At 48.4% G+C, this 17,032-nt stretch overlaps 1 protein-coding gene across 1 annotated transcript in view; it reads left to right on the forward strand.

Annotated features, from left to right (window-relative positions):
- Positions 1 to 7,982, forward strand: part of GRID1 (glutamate ionotropic receptor delta type subunit 1) — a 685,893-nt gene extending 677,911 nt beyond the window's left edge. The window contains 1 exon segment of the mRNA XM_018042611.1: positions 7,241 to 7,982. Within this exon segment, the coding sequence (XP_017898100.1) occupies positions 7,241 to 7,669 (429 nt within the window). The 3' untranslated portion in view covers positions 7,670 to 7,982.

Raw genomic sequence — 17,032 nt, forward strand, 5'->3', positions numbered from 1 at the left:
TGGCACTATTAGAGATATGGACTCCCAGGTCCCACTCCATGGATTCAAAGCTGAACCTGGGTCTTTTTTTTTTTCCCCCAAGGCCCCCACATGAGTCTCAGGTTCCCATGTTATCTTCTTCACTCTTTTGATTCTCTTCCACAACAGTTAAGGAAGGCGTCCATGTCCCTGGAGAAATAGGACTCAGAAGCAATAGGGGCAGAACTGGAATAGGGATTATGTGTCCAGCTCTGGACCTGGCATTGGGAGTGTGCAGGAGCAGGGGTCCCAACCTGGCTTTTCCAGATGGTTTGGGGATGAAGGGTGTAACTGAGAACTCTTCCTAAGCCAGGATCCTGGCTCCTAGCTAGGTATTTACATCCTCTGAACCCCAGAGGGATTAGGTTTAGCCCCAGTCCAGAAGGGTTCAGGGCTTCTGACTTGAGCCTGGCCCGATGACTACACTGCTACTAACCGGATCTCTTGGCATGAGGGTAAGAAAGTGAGTGTGTGTGCCTTTTAGTAAGAGGTCACTGAACACTTATCATACACCAGTATGTATATCAGAACCAACTCACACATCACTCCCCTCTGTAAAACCTCCCCTCTCCCATCACCATGGGTCTCCTTACCTCCCTGTGTATACACTCACGTTGGGTGTGATTCCAAATTACAACTGATGGTTTACCTGCCTGTCTCTGCTTCAAGTCTATTGGCACTTCATCTCTGCATTCCCATCACTTTGCTCAGTCTCCGGAACAGTGAGACCTCTCATTAAGGGGTCATGAATATAAAATATCGAGCAAATTCTATGTGCCAGGGGCCAAGATGGATGCTTCACGAGGAACATGAGCTCCTCTGGTAGTAGGAGTTCCAAAGTGTTTACTGAATGAGTGAACCAGTCTGAGATCCTATAAGGAAAACGTTATTAATGTTAAATTGTTGTAGAGTCATTGCACCTGGATCAACGGCTTTCCGTTCTGGCTGCACATCAGAGGTGATCCATCCTGGAGCTTTTTAGAAATACGGATACTTGGGCTCCATTCTCCAAAGGGTTGTATTAGGCAGTTGAGGACAACTGTAATTTCTAGAAGCTCCCCATGTGCTTCTGATAGCCTGCCAAGGAGGAAAACTGCTGCTCTAGACTGTCATGCCAAGGGGAAGTTGAGCAGAAAACAGCTCAGGTTTTGGAAGCAGGCACACTGGGCTGTCATCCTGGTGCTCCATTTATTGTAGAACTGTGTGTCCTCAATAAGTCCCTTTACACCTTGTGTACCTGCTGCCACTACATGCGATGGGAAGTGTCTATGGACTCCCTCCTTTCACAGTCCTCCTCTGCAAAATCTGCAGTTAAGCTCACCAGAGTTCTTTCCTACAACATCCTGAAACGGGGAGCCCCAGCCTCTGGGGTCTAACGCCTGGTGTTCTGAGGGGGCTAATGTAGTAAGAATAGGAATAAAGTGCACAGGAAATGTAATGAGCTTGAATAGTCCTGGAACGCTTCCCTGCAGATCCATGGAAAAATTGACTTTCACGAAAACAGGCCCTGGTGCCAAAAAAGTTAGGGACTGCCCATCATACCCTGCAGCCACTTCATGGACTTAAAGCCCAGCTTCTTTGCTTTTACCCAGTCATCACTCTCAGACTTCAGCCAGTCCTTTGGGCTTGAGCAATTTTTTGGAGCAATACTTAAGAAGATTACATTGATGGTGTTTCTCCCAGTCAGTTGAGTCTTATTTCCCACCTGATTGGTCTGCAGTAACAGGAGATCACCTCCTACAACCATCTTTGTCAGGTGGGAAGTCCCCAATCCCGTTTTGTTCCTGCCTAACTTAAAGTGGGAGCTGCTGGACTCCAAAGTCGGTTCTGATGAGTCCCACGTGTAGCCTGCTGTTACACAGATGATAGTTGAGTTAATTACTGCTTTCCAGTACAATGTTTTATTTCCACATTGGTGAACAGCGGCTCAATTACAGAACTTTCTCTCTCTGCAAGACAATGCCTGTGAGAGGGTCCCCAGTAACCTCTGCTGGTGCGTGTGCTATCATGTTTAATTCCAGCATGGAGCTGGAATTCAGCAGGATTCATGAATAAATGCCGTCAGTGAATTTTATGTCCTATTCAGGGCTGTTTGACTAGGTCAGTTGCCTACAGTAAATTAATGGATGCCACAGCAAGCTTCCGAGTCTCTTTCCACAGCTGTCATTACCTGCTTGAACACCGAAACCTTGAGATAATGAGGATGTAAACTGATGTAGTGCACATAAAAAAGTCCATTATTTGAATTTGCATAACATAATAGAATGCCCCATTTTCTGTAAAATATAGATAATTATTCAAATCACTCCTGTCTCTTTCCTTGAGCAGGCAGATTATGTCTGCCTCCTATTTCCTTGGCCAGGAGGGCACCAAAAATGACTTCATGTGGGCTCAATCTGGTCCAAGAAGACAGTGTTTTCAGAGTTTCCAAAGAAGGTGGTTTTCTCCCGTTGCCTGCACTTCCCTTCTGGCCTCCTAAACAGATGCCTGATGGAACATACTGGGAGACTCAGAAATGGGCCACATGTGTTTTCCAGGGAGATATTTGCCTTGTGTGTGTTAGTCTCAGTCGTGTCTGACTCTTTGGTAGACTGTAGACTGTAGCCCACCAGACTCCTCTGTCCATGGGATTCTCCTGACAAGGATACTGAAGTGGGTTGCCAGTTCCTTCTCCAGGATATCTTCCCTACCCAGAGCTCGAATCCAGGTCTCCACATTGCAGGCAGATTCTTTACTGTCTCAGTCAGCAGGGAAGCCTACTCATTTTCCTCTCCAGTTAAGCATCCAATGTAGGAAGCTCAAGATGGCACCCTCTTCTTCCAGGTGTGACTTTGTGTTGGGTGTGCCAATAGTAACGGGCTACCTAGGGGGTGCACCAGTAGAGAATCTTCCTGCCAACGCAGGAAACACAGGAGACTCAGGTTCCATCCCTGGGTCAGAAAGATCCCCTGGAGTAGGAAATGGCAACCCACTCCAGTATTCTTGCTTGGAGAATCCCAAGGAGGGAGGAGCCTGGTGGGCTATAGGCCATGGGGTTGCAAAGAGTCGGTCACAACTGAGTGACTGAGCAGGCACTACCCGCAGTAATAGACTTTGAATAGAATGAGGTGCCACTTGTGTGGAGGGAACGGATTTCTTGACTGCCATTTGGAGTAGGAAGGTCAGCTTGGAAAGTCTGTTCAATCGGAGTGAAAGTTTTCTCTATGTCTTGATGTGGAGGGGTTATAGGCTAATGAATAACCTCAATGGAAACGAGACCCACTGCACAGCTTTGCAACCTCCTTGAAACTGCTTCATTTGTCCTTAATTGGAGGCAGGAAAAAATATGGATTTAAAAAGACTACTTATTCAAGTGCTTTCTTTCCAAAATCCTGACTCTAGGGTAATTGGATTTTCTCCACATCCACAGTGTGGTCTAGATCAGGGGTCCCAACCTCCAGGATCGAATGCCTGATGATCTGAAGTGGAGCTGATGTGATAATAAGAGAAATAATGTGTACAATAAATACAATGCACTTGAATCATTCCAAAATCATCCCCCATGCCCTGGTCCAGGGAAAAATTGTCTTCCACAAAACCAGTCCCTGGTGCTAAACAGTTGGGGACTGCTGGTCTAGATGCTTTGCTGGTACCTGGCCGACCCCTCAGAGCTGTGACTATTATGCTAGACTAGTGCCTGAGACCTAAATCTTTTATAACACTACCCACCAAACCTCTCTCCCTTGTCCTTCACTGCTAAAGGAGTTTGTCTTAGAGACCTCGTTTGTGCACAAATGTTTCTTTGGAAGATGTTGGTTGGTTTGCCTTCCCCCAAAGCTCTCCTTTGCTCTGCTTCCCTGGCAATAGGTAAGAGGGCCCCCCATTCTCAGCTCTGTCTCCCTCTTTGGCAGGAAGTTATCCCTTCTCTACCTATAGACCCCAACAACATGAGGAACATCTCCTGATCACTTGTCTTGGCTGAGTGTTCCATTGACTATGAAAAGAAAGGCCAAGCTCTCTTTTCTAAGAGAGAAGGGGGGCTTCCCTTGTAGCTCAGTCAGTAAAGAATCTGCCTGCAATGGAGGATCCCTGGGTTCGATTCCTGAGTTGGGAAGATTCCCTGAAGTAGGAAATGGCAACCCACTCCAGTATTCTTGCCTGGAGAATCCCATGGACAGAGGAGCCTGGCAGCTACAGTCTAGCGGGGTCACAAGAGTCGGACATGACTTAGTGACTAAACCGCCACCAGCTCTTCTCTAAGGCCAGATTCCAGAGTGAATACAGCTGGGACCAAGACATTTTCCTCCTACTCCAAATTAGTCCACTTTTGAACTACTTATTTCCATCCTCAAAAGGATTCTTAAAGCCCTGAAAAGAACATAGAAAGGAAGTAAAAGCAAGATTATGCAACTAACTAGTTCTTCCAGTGATCCCAGGACCACTTATTTGGTCTTCAGTTTCCTTCATCAGCTAAAGGCTCTGCCAGCCAAGGCACTCGGCTTGTTCATTCTTCTAGCTTTGCTGGCTGCAGGGAGAAGGGAAGTTTGTATTATTAAACTTCAGAAATGACTGAAATTCTCCTTCAATTTCTCCAGCTTCCAGGCTTTCTGGTACCTGTCTTGTGTCCTTCATTTATTTTGAAGTGAAAATAGCCTGTAGATACAAATATTTACCAACACAGCTGTGGCACTGGCTGCCACACACGAACACGCTGCGTCAGGAGCTCGTCAGGAGCTCATCAGGGGCTCAGAGCAGCCAAGAGAAGGCTGGGGAAGCCTGCCCGGCGATGCGCAGAAGTCCAGGCTCGTCTGGAGAGCTGGGAGGCAAGATCCAGAAGGGGGATCAGAGAGTGCAAAGTTTCTTAAACTGTCACCGTCATGGACCATCGAACATCTTCCATCTCTTTGTCTCTTTGTTCAGAACTCAGATCCAGTTCTCTTGTCCTTAACTGGGTCATGCTCCTGCCTTTTGGCTACAGGTAGACAGGGAGCGGCCACACTGTTATCCAGTGGGGGAAAGAGCAGTTCCCAAAAATGAGACAAAATAAAATAAGGTCTTCTTGGGAAGGGAGAATTGATGCTTGATGGCAGTCAAACAGCCAGCGTCTAACATAACAGCTTGCTGTTCAGTCGCCAGGTCGTGTCCCACTCTTTGCAGCTCCACGGACTGCAGCATGCCAGGCTTCCTGTCCTTCACCGTCTCCCAGAGTTTGCTCAAATACTCAAAAATGGAAACAAAGCATATAGACAACACAGGGAAAAGACCAAGATAGCACAGAGCTGGATTAACCATGCTATAACTTAATTAAGAAGCGAACTTGGATTTGGTTTGTTAACATTTTACAAACTGTTGGAGTCCGTGGAAGACATTGTATGAACCACATTTAGTCTAAGTAAAGCCCTAGTACCCTTCCCCCAGTTCCACCCATTTGCCACCCAGACGTTCCTATACTTGGAGCTGGTCTGCCGGCATCAGCAAGCTGAGCTCTGCTATGTGGGGCTTCAACTCACTGGAATCCTGGCTCTGCCGCTGGGACCATGTCAGTGATTTCTGCAGTAAATTCTATCCACAGCACGATCTCCTCACCGTCGTACCTTCACTGTCACACCAGTTGGCTTTCTTCATCCTCTCTTTTTCATGGCCTGGAATGAGCTCCTCATTGTTGTTTGAGTGTTGTCAGATTTCTTGTTCTGGGGAAGACAGCAGATCTCCCCCGAGAAGCCAAGCCTGTGTGCCGGTCATGGCCTCGACAAGGCGGTAGAGAGCAGTGACATTGCCTCCTCCAGGCCAGAGGGCACTGGGGGCACGGAGTGGGCGGCCAAGGCAGCTTCCTGGTCTGAGGAGACCTGGGGTGAGACTCCATGCGGGTTAGCCCCATGGGCCCTGCTCTGAGAGGGGAGCTCAGGCCAGTTATTCAGGGTTGCCTCTTCCTGGGGAACCAGCCTTAGAGGAGCCCAGAGACTCGCTGAACTGGTCCTTGGATTTGTGTGGCTCCTTCTTTCTCCATTTGAAATCATATTCAAGACTTTTACCTTTCATGGTTATTCCTAACAAGCCGAAGGGTTAGCAGGGGACAGGTTCCTCTCTCTGCTGTATGAAGACTGGCATCAGACAGCCTGTGATGTCCTGTTTTGGAGCAAAGCTTCGACATGGTACTTGTCTTGGAGTTTGACACCAGGGCCGCATAGGTGGAGGGATTAACCTTGCCTGACACAGAGGCCCTAATGCTGCCTGAAAATAGGACTGCAGCTTCTAATACCTCATTGAGGGGTTGGTATGGCTCTTCCACAGACATCTGGTTTTGTACCCCAAGTCACTGGGGAGAAACTGAGGAAGTAGATTATATAGTCTTTGTCTTTAAGGAGCTTTCAAGTAGTTTGGCCTCTTTGATTTATTCTGACATTGAAGACAAAATACCAGTGATATTTGTTCTGTTTCTTAAGCCAATAAATAATTGAACAAACAAAATATTTTCCTTGATACCATCCCCCTTATCGCAAAAGAGTCGGGTGTGCAATTCACTACATGGAGAATCAGCTATGAGGGTCACCCACCTCGGCAGCCTCAAACCTTTACAGTATCAGGAATGACAGCTGATCCTGAGGAATTCCCTTTCCTCACCATCCCATGCCCCATCCTCATCCAGGCCCCCAGCCACATGAGCTTCCAGACAGGGATAGGCCCCCTCCCCAGCATCTCTGAAGATTTCGTGTACTCCAGGATTCCCCTGCTGCGTCTGCCGCTCACTGGGGTTATGACTCGGGAGGCCGTTGACCTTCCTGAACCCGAGCCTCCTTTTGTGTACAGCGGGGATGATCACACCAGGTCTTCTGAGCACTGTAAACCCTAAATTGCACATCCATGGGGCATATCAGGGGCTCAAGGACCACACCTTTTTATTTCCATGGGACTCCTTTCTTCCATTGCTTCTGCCAGTTGTTCAAAGCATCTTCTCCCAAGGGTTGCCTCTGGGTGTGATTGGTCCTGAGCAGAGTGCATTTGGGGGGCAAATGCTGCAAAGCCCTTCTTGCTGGGTCCTTGCTACCTGGGAGCAGTGTCCTAGGCTACCGGTATCCCAGGTAAGGAGGGCTGGCCATGCAGTTGGGGGAGGGTGGGAGGAATGGGGGCCCACTTTACCCTACTGCCCAGCAAGCTGCGCTCTCCAGCCTCCCAAAATTCGTAGAAAGCCAGCTGGGGCTCCCTTTAGGGCTTGGCCTGACCCTCCTCCTGTGCTCTCCCTCAGGACAAAGAAGTAAACCTGGAGCAGGTCCATCGGCGCATGAACAGCCTAATGGATGAAGACATTGCTCACAAGCAGATTTCCCCAGCGTCCATTGAGCTCTCGGCCCTGGAGATGGGGGGCCTGGCTCCCAGCCAGGCCTTGGAGCCCACGCGAGAGTACCAGAACACGCAGCTCTCGGTCAGCACCTTCCTGCCGGAGCAAAGCAGCCACGGCACCAGCCGGACACTCTCATCAGGGCCCAGCAGCAACCTGCCTCTGCCACTGAGCAGCTCGGCCACCATGCCCTCCATGCAGTGCAAACACAGGTCGCCCAACGGGGGGCTGTTCCGCCAGAGCCCCGTGAAGACCCCCATCCCCATGTCCTTCCAGCCCGTGCCTGGAGGCGTCCTTCCGGAGGCCTTGGACACCTCCCACGGCACCTCCATTTGACCGCGCCGCCTGCCCTCCTGCCCGCCCATCCACCCACCCGACCAGCAGAGCTTTTTAATACCAGAAAACAACAACACAAACCACACACGCGCGTGCCTGTGCGCGCACACACACACACACACACACAGAGACTCTTTCATTTTTCTTGTATATACGTGTAAATAATGACAGAATGGAGTGGGGTAAAAGTGTATTTTGAATATTCCCAATTTTCGAAGTCAGTAAAAAAAAAACAAAAACCTGTATGAATGACTTTGTAAATTTTGTTCTATATGAATAAAATGGCAAATTACTTGTGATCATTCTGAAGTGCCAAAGAAGCCCCCTGTTCCTGGGCCTTTCTGAGGGCGAGGGCAGGAGGGGCGATCAGAAAAGGACGCCCCCTGCTGGCGCAGAGGGGAAGGTGACCAGCCAGTCCCTTTAGAGCAGCCTGGGGCGCTGCCTCCTTCCGTGTCTCCTGGTTCCTGCCGTGTTCCTCTGTCCCAGGCCTTTTTCCCCTTAGTCCTCTCACGTAAATAAAGGGTGACCCTCGAACCAGCGTTAGCCTGACCCCTGGGTCCCTGTGCCAGTCAGCCTGGGACTGAGGAGGCTCCCGGGACCGGAGCTGTCCTGCTGGTCACCCCGCTTCACATCACGGTGTGCTGTGGGTCAAGAGAAGCACCCAGGCAGATGCAGCCAACTCTGAGGACGTGGAGGCCGACGTGTTCTAGGGTTATCCTGTTGGCCTTGTTCTGTGTGTGTGTGTGTGTGTGTGTGTGTGTGTGTGTTTGACTTTCTTTTCTTAATAAGAAACATCCACAAGTGATGGAATCTGGGAGGAAGAGGCGGGGTCCCGCCATTGCCTCAGGGAGGCTGAGCAGAGGTGGGCTTGGCTTTTCCCATGGGGATCGGAAGCTGTGAGGTCTGGTGTGTGGACCAGGTGAGGCGGAGGGTGCGAGAAGCCAGCTAGGGGGGAATATTCACTTGGGTGTGGGTGTGTTTTCAGGTGAAAGGATCCCGTTGCAGGAGTGGGGAGAGGGACCGCAGGTGAGCAGACTAGTGCCCTAGGTGATGCGAGTGCCCACAGTAGATAAAAAGGGCCATGTTCGTGCAGGTAAGAGGAAGCCTTGGCTCTTACGGAAAGAACAGTGTAACCTGTGTGATGTGGAGATAAGTAATTCCCAACCTCCAGAGAAGAAGCTCCCAAAGTGAAAGGATATCCTTGGGTCTTAAACCCTGCAGACAGTGTGCCAGACAGGGCTGAAACCCAGCATGAGACTTCACGTCCTGCTTCGCCACCTGCTCCAAAGCAGAAGCTCTCAGTCTGCGATCCAGCCCATAGCAGGGTCTCTCCTGGCTGAGGGCATCGTCTAGCCTCTGAGCTCCCCGGCTCTATCCCTGAGCTGATAAACCTGCTAGGAAACTCTTTTTCTTCAGGCTGCAATGACCTGATAGCCCTGCCTCCCTCCATTGCCCTTTCTGGGGCAATGAAACTATAGAATCAGGGAGAGGAAATGACTCTAGAGGCAGTCATTCAAGTGCTCTAAGCTGTATGTAACTATATGTAACTTTAGCTCTTTTTCTTCTGAAGACAAAGGTGATTCTGCTTTCATAACTTGCCATGGTGCTGAACACACCCCACATCCGGCACCGGGAAGGGCGGGGCTCCATCCCCCAGCAGTAGTGGGACGGGGCTGAGAGCTGGGGTCTGTCTGTGGTCCTGAAGAAATACGAAGTCCTATTGATTGCCTCTCCTGTAGCCCTGTGGAGTTACTCCAGAGACGTATTTATGAAGGTGATAACTAGCCTGGGATTGATTTCTTTCCCAAAGTCCCGTGTGACATGATTGAGCAGTAAGGAACGGCTGCATCACAGAGTCAGCTAAAAACACCCTGGGAAGGAGAGTGTTTATAATTATGTTATTTATCTGGATGCTGCGAATGGCCTGATACTCGTGCTGCCAGGACAATCCGTTGACATTCCTCTAATCAGAGCGCGTAGAGTTTGGAGCCGGGTGCGTGCAAGCGGGGAAGCTTAGGTGGGCTACAGTCATCCTGAGGCAGAACAGACTTCATCTTCTTTCCATCAGCACTTTGAGGGGGCCTTCCCTGGATGGTCAGTTTTTTCATATATATATTTCTCTATTTTCTTAATCGAATTCTGGTCTCACTGCCTATCTCACACTCAAGTCTGTTTTTATTTTCCCTGAAATGACCTGTCTTCTGGAGTATACCATGGGTGTCTTCTTGGGCAGTTTGCTTTGAATGGGTGTCAGGGAGAGGAGAGTGCTGGTGTGTGTGTGTGTGTGTGTGTGTGTGTGTGTGTGTGTGTGTGTGTGTGTGAAAGAGAGAGAGAATGAGAACAAGTGGATCTTTAAAGGAAAGGTATTTTGCTTATATATATAAAAAAAACTAAACAACTCATGGTATTATTCCTCACCATGTTTATATAATTTTTTTTTAAAATTCCTATCCTTGGCATGAGGGGAAATGGCTGATACTCAAGCAAGTTCTCTAGAAAAAAATTCCTCCCAACTCAGATTTCTGTGTCGGCTCAGAATGTATTTTTTTTTTCCTTCATGCTTTGCTCTTTGGATTTATAACTCTGTTTAGACTATTCCATACATTTTAGGTATATTTTGTGCCTTCAGACACTGCAAATAATAATCAGCATTTGGATTAAAGTTGTTTAATAATAAAACTTGACTTTGCTCCCTACCCTCTTCTTCTCTGGGGTGAAGAAATGCTATCTGTGTGTTCCTGGGCACCAGCTATACTCTGTCCCCTTGGTGTGGACTGCTGTGAGAAGTTTCTCAGGCCAAGTGGCTCTCGACACACCTGGGAGAGGAGGCGCGTCCCCCTCACGCAGTGTGTTTGCAGAGCACGCCTCTCAGCTGGGCAGCAACGCGAGGGGCAGGCGGAGAAGTGATTCTAATGCTTGGTTGACCTGATAGTTTCCTGCTATGTCTGCCTTCTCGAAGGATGCCTACGAGAGAACCAGGACACGTTACATAGGGAAGTGTCCCCACGGCCTTGTAGGATGAGCACCCTTTTAACTATTGAGTGATTTTGTTTCTTCTCTCAGATCTACACCCACTCCGATCTCGGAGAAGTTGCTTCCCTGTGCTTTGGCCTTAGGGTTAAGGCTCTGTCATGCTCTGAGGCCCCATAGCTTGGCTTTTCAATATTTGACCCTCAGATGCTCTGGGGTACCATTTTTTCCAGTGAATATCCATATACCCAGTCATTTCTATGACCCTGGGATCACCAGTCTGGCCCTTGCACCTCCAGAGTCATATGCTTTCCAGCCCCACTTTTTTGCATCACAAAGTTCCCCTCCTGGCAGCCTTGGGCCAAGCAGGGCTGACCTCAGGAGTTTGGTTTTCATGATCAAAATCTCAACTTTTGGAAACTGGAAGGAGCCTGTCTGGCCCTTGTCCTCTGTCCCTGCACCAATGAGAGGCTTCCCCCATGTTGAGTGCAGGCTTGAAGGACTGGGGGTGGGGAGGCATAGAACCCTCAGGCATTCCCAGATTATCTGAACAGACAGCTGGATCTAGACAGGAATCCCAAAGTGTTCTATTTACTTGAGAAAAAGCGACTCAGTTCTTAAATTCTAAATCATTCTAAATCTTACCAAGGTGAAACAAATTCGATACTTAATCCTGTCTTTTCAAGCTTTGAAAGGAGACAAATGGCACATAAAGGAACAAAATACCACTGGCCCTACAGGCCGTGATGACACGGCAGGAACATTCAGCTCCTCTGGGTTGTGCCGTCTCACTTAATCACCATGGGGGTGGGTAAGGCCCCTTGGGGAACTTGGGTCTCTATGCGACCTTATGCTTCCAAGACTAAGGGGTTAGTTACTCACCTTTCACTCCCACAGGAATATGCTCATGAATTAGCATCTATGTCTTAACAAAAGCCTTAGTTTGCTCTCCTAGCTTTGGCAACACAAGATTAGATAAAAGTTCAAAATATTTTAACTGACCTTCCCTGGCTATGAACACAATGAAAGAGACAGCATTTCTGTTCCTAATGTGAGTTTTTTTGTACTTAAAATATTATTTTTTCATGCCAGTTGCTTTTAATAAATGAAACTATGTTCTATCTTTATTATTCTCACCCTTCATACCAGGAAATTTCAAATAGGTAACAACTTCCTGTGCCAATAACTTTAATTATTGTCTTTTTACCTTCTCTGTGGTATATAGTGGAGATTATTTATGAGAAAAGTACAGTTGTTCCAGATAAATCAGATGAGCTAATAATCACCTCCTACAAGGGAGGAAGGGACAGTTGTCAATGATATCAGATCCTCTTTCCAGCTTTCATTTTCTGACCTCTGAACTTGACATTGGGTGCTGAGCTCCAGAGAAAGGAGAGGTTTTCTCCATAACAAGAAAAAACAACTTCTGCTACAGAAATTTGCAATGGGCAATGGCCAAGATCTGGAAGAGAGGGCACCAGGGTGAGCAATCAAATGTCTCAGGAAGGGCTCTGTTACTGGCAGATCCAAGCATACAGTTGCTAGGGCAACCAGGTAGTCAGTCTCTGAGGGAAACAAAATATCCATCAACACACTGAGACTTATCAACAAACCAGGTAAGTTTACACGGGCGCGAGCAGGTCTCCCTAGGTGGCACAGTGGCGAAGAATCCACCTGCCGTTTCAGGGAATGCCAGAGATGGAGGTTCGATCCTTGGGCTGGGAAGACCCCCAGAGAAGGAAATTGCATCCCACTCCAGTATTCTTCCCTGGAAAATCCCATGGACAGAGGAGCCTGGCGGGCTACAGTCCATGGGGTTTCAAAGAGCTGGACACAACTGAGCACACAGCACACACGCACATATACACTTACACACACGTTCCTGCGTGAACACTGGGGTCCTTGCACACACACTCAGCACTCCAGAAGCAGGCATGCAGTTTGGAAGCACACTGCTGTGCACTTGGGCAACGGAAGCAGGTCCTGCTTCTCAGATCTGGGAAACAGAGTCCAGGGAGGAAAGAGGCTGTCTCAGAGCTTTTCTGTCCAGTGTCCAGCCTCCATGCATCCATCAGCCACGTGGTGCTCTGCAGTCAGCCACTCTGGAGGGAGATGCATTTCCTGCTTCTATCTGGTCTCTCTCTGGCCAGGCGCCAAACGTGCCCAGTGAACTGCCCATTCTCACCAAACCATTATTGTGCAGTCCTCCTGATTTTCAACCCAAATCCTGGAACTATGCAAAGAAGTCTCCAGCATCCCCCAAGGTATCTAAATATTTCCATTTAAGAATAGACATTATCACATCCGTTTCACTGACTGTTTATTGATCAGGTGCCAGGAGACCTTAAAGATGCTACAGGTTCAGTTCCAGACCATCACAACAAAATGAATATCACAACAAAACAAGTCATACGAACTGTTTTGAATTCCTGTTGAATATGAAAGTTAGGTTTACATTACACTCTATTGAGTGTATAGTCTCATAATGTCTAAGAAAACAATATACCTACCTTAATCGAAAATATTGCAAAGAAATGCTAACCATCATGACATCAAAGATTGCTGATCACAGATCTAACAGATACAATAATGATGATTAAGTTTGAAATATTGTGACAGTTACCAAGATGTGATGCAGAGACACAAAGTGAGCAACTGCTGTTAGGAAAACGGTGCCAATAGACGTGTTTGACACAGAGATGCCACAAACTTTCAGTTTATAGCCAGCACAATATCTGTGCAGTTCAGTAACGTGTTCCAGGGTCTGCTCTCTACGCTTTACATACAAATGCTCTCTCATTCTCAGAGCAGCCCTGCAAGGTAGAGATTATTGTCTCAAATTTGTAGAAAGGGAAGCTGAGACTCAAAAAGGCCTGGTTCCAAAGCTGGTAAGTGACAGTGTTGGGAGACACATTTCCTTGTCTGTCTGAGTCCATAGCCCCGTGTTCCTGCCAACGCAGCTGGCTCTCCCTGGATAGGGAGCGGCCCTGCTGTCCCTCAGCTGCTGGACCCATGCCGACCTTCTCTGCCCCAAGGCATCGTGGCGCCAGCCCCACCAGCTCCCTCAGCTTCTGCCTTAGTTGCTTTCTCTCCAGTGGCCTCAGGTGAGTATCTGCTTTTGCACCCCTGCTGTGGCCATGGCTAGCCTGGACTAGCAGGGTCATTCCTATCCACAGAGTCTGGGCCGGGTACCTGCTCCTTTAAAGAACTCTTTAACAGGCAGGGTGTCAGGGTCTCCTAGATTTACTCAGAAAACAGGCTGCTTTTAGGTGGGGTGTCTGTTCTTCCCAAAGCCCCTCCTTCTGCAGAAAGTAAACTGTGTGTCAGGCCAAGGGAAGCCTCCCCGGAAGCCCCTGGATAAACCTCTGAGGTGCCTGAATGATTTTTTTAATTGTTTGTTAAATTGTTTGGTTCCTCTGTGTGTGTGCATGTTTTTCAGAAACAAGATCCATATCTTCTCAGATATTCTTAAAACTTTTCCTATACAAATGTTAAGTCTCTGCCTGTGATAGATGGGATTCGGGAAGGCCCTGTGTTCCAGTCTCTCAATGCTGGTATTCAGGTGTGACCCCAGGTCAGTACCCATTTGAGGGGGAAGAATTATGAAACATTACCCAGAGGAAAGTGTGGGAAATACACTTCAGGTGGAACCTTGGGACTTTAACCCAGAGGTAGAGAAGTCCACGGCAGCCCACTCCAGTACTCTTGCCTGGGAAATCCCATGGATGGAGGAGCCTGGTGGGCTGCAGTCCGTGGGGTCGCTAAGAGTCGGACATGACTGAAGTGACTTAGCATGCATGCATGCATTGGAGAAGGAAATGGCAACCCACTCCAGTGCTCTTGCCTGGAGAATCCCAGGGACGGGGGAGCCTGGTGGGCTGCCGTCTACGGGGTCGCACAGAGTCGGACACGACTGAAGCGACTTAGCAGCAGCAGCAGAGAAGGCCCACTGGCAGAGCACAAAAGGCACCGCAGGACGAAGGGGCCGTGGAGTGGTTCCGATGCTTTAATCCTGGTGCAGGGGAGCGTGGTCCAGACGAGGCAAAGGGGCAGCTGGTGAAACTGTCCAGGTGTGGGCTGGAATCCTATTTCTGGCACATAATGGTTGTGACGTATTGAGTACAGTGGGTTTTTGGTGTTGTTTTTACTTCCTGGAATCTCACTGCTTTATTTGTATATTGATGATGATAATATATATCTCATTGTCTTTTTTGAGAATACCATAGTTAGTAATCATAAGCATAGCTGCAAGTTATTGAGTGTTTATTACATGCCAAACTTTTCTCTATATCATCTCATTTGTTCCTGTTTTGATCGTGCATTGTAGCTAAGGGAGAAAAGGATGCTCAGAAAAGTTCAGTGACTTGCTGGCCGGGTAGAACAGGGCTGTGACATCCAGGGAATCTGAGTGCAGAGCCCAAGCTTTTACTCGTGACACAGTATTAGCACTTTACACTGAGAGTGTTATCACGGGGCCTGGAGCAGAGCAACATACGTTCTCCTATGCTGGGCTCATTGTGGGATGGGACAGGGAGAAGGGGTTGGGATCCCTCAGACCTCCAGCAAGGCAACTGCTGAGTGTCACTAAAATAAGCAAGAGCTGGCTTTTCATTTAGCTTCTGGGCCTTTTAGCTCTGTTATCCCGGATTTAAGGTGATAAGGATGTTTGTAGAGCTATCTGTGAGTTCTGACAACAAAGTTTTCCCATTTCATATGCTCCCCTCTTGTGGTATCTGACCCACCTGTTGAACCTACACGGAGGCTGACAAGCAAGAGTTCTTACCTTTGCTTTGTGGAGGTCAGATTGCTTTCTTCCATATTAAGGCAGAGCCAAATGAATGGCTATGGGAACCAGCCTGGCTTAACACTCATCCAATAAGCAGAGACTAAGGGTCAAACAAATCTGACTTAAACTCTGGTCTTTGTCACTCACCATACGAGTATCCTTGGTCCCGTCACTCTCAGCTCCGAGCCTCTTGCTGTATAGCTTCCCCTAAGAATGGGTCCTGAGTCCTGATCAGCTGTGAGGGCCTGCGATAAAGCCTCTGCACAAATAGGGCCTCGAAAATGGCGGCTCTTGGGCTTATCTGCATACCGACAGCACCCTACTTCTTGGTGGGAACTGCTCAGCCTCTGAGTGTAGACAACTGTCTCATTCATAGTGATCACACAGGGGACACTTCCTTTCAGCTTGGGCAGAAGGCAAAGTTGCCTGCCAGGGCAAAGGAAAACAGCATTTCCATTTTCACCCCTAGGATTGGGACACTTGCCCTATGTCCCAGCCCTGTCCCACTGGGAGCTGACAATGCTTGCAGCTCTCACGTCTATTCCCGACACTGGCTCAGATAATAATTCTTAATTGTTCCCCGAAAGCAAATGAAAAGCAGCCTGGCTTACCTACAGTGAGTGGCACAAATTGATTGGAAGCTGTTCAGTCAGTACCCTGACTTCCCTATGGGCTTATAATGAATGCAGATGTGAGAAGAAGCAGGCTCTGGGGAGGACTGGCCTCCAAAGCTACAGAGGTACTGAGTCTTCAAGAGCATAAGGGGTGAGGTTTATAGTCACACATTCCATAAAACCCCAGATGGCCAGGGGCTTTCTGGGGTGATGTCTCTTTGCTTCTGAGATAGGACCTAACTCCCTTATGCCTGATGAAAAAAGTAGATGCGTGAGTGTGTGTGCTGAGATCATTTTACATTTACTGTGTCTATCTGTTTTTCAGTTTCTGCCACCACCTTAGGTGTGAAGCTCACAGTGGCTGATCTTCCTTGATGAGCAACTTGTCATCTGGACAAGCTAGGTTTTCTCAGGAAGAAGGTGCTTCTCAATTCAGGAGATAAAGAGCAGGCTGTCAGATCCGTAAGGATCCCGCCCAGTAAGAAAGAGAGGCCACACTGAAGCTGAGGAATTTGAGGAGAGGGGCACCATTCAGAAGGATGTACGCAGGTCAGCCGTAAGAATAGTGAAGAAGGCTGTGGGTGGTGGGAGCAGCACGGTCTTAGCACCTCGTGGCCAGAAAGGAGAGGAGGAGGGAGCATGTGTTTTAACTGGGAGAGAGGAGGTGTGAAATGGGCTAAGTCCATCTCCAGGGGATAAGCCATCTGATGGCAACCCCACAAGGAGCCAGGAGGAGGAACGTGTACTCTGACTTCACTGGTTCCCCACCTCTTAATCTTCTGCCAGTTCTAAGAGCAGAGAGCAAGGAGCTCACCAAGACTCACATTGGCCAGCCTCCTGGGGCACAGAGCAGGGTGGAATGGCTATGGTGAGGGGGAGAAATGAAAGATGCTTAACATGTCAGGATGCAGAGAAGGAAAAGGGGGGATTCACATGGATTATATGCTTATCATGTTCTATGAGAATTAACTCATTTCTTATCTTGGAAAATCA

This window comes from Capra hircus, chromosome 28 (genome assembly GCF_001704415.2).
Source record: "Capra hircus breed San Clemente chromosome 28, ASM170441v1, whole genome shotgun sequence".
NCBI classification, from domain to species: domain Eukaryota; kingdom Metazoa; phylum Chordata; class Mammalia; order Artiodactyla; family Bovidae; genus Capra; species Capra hircus.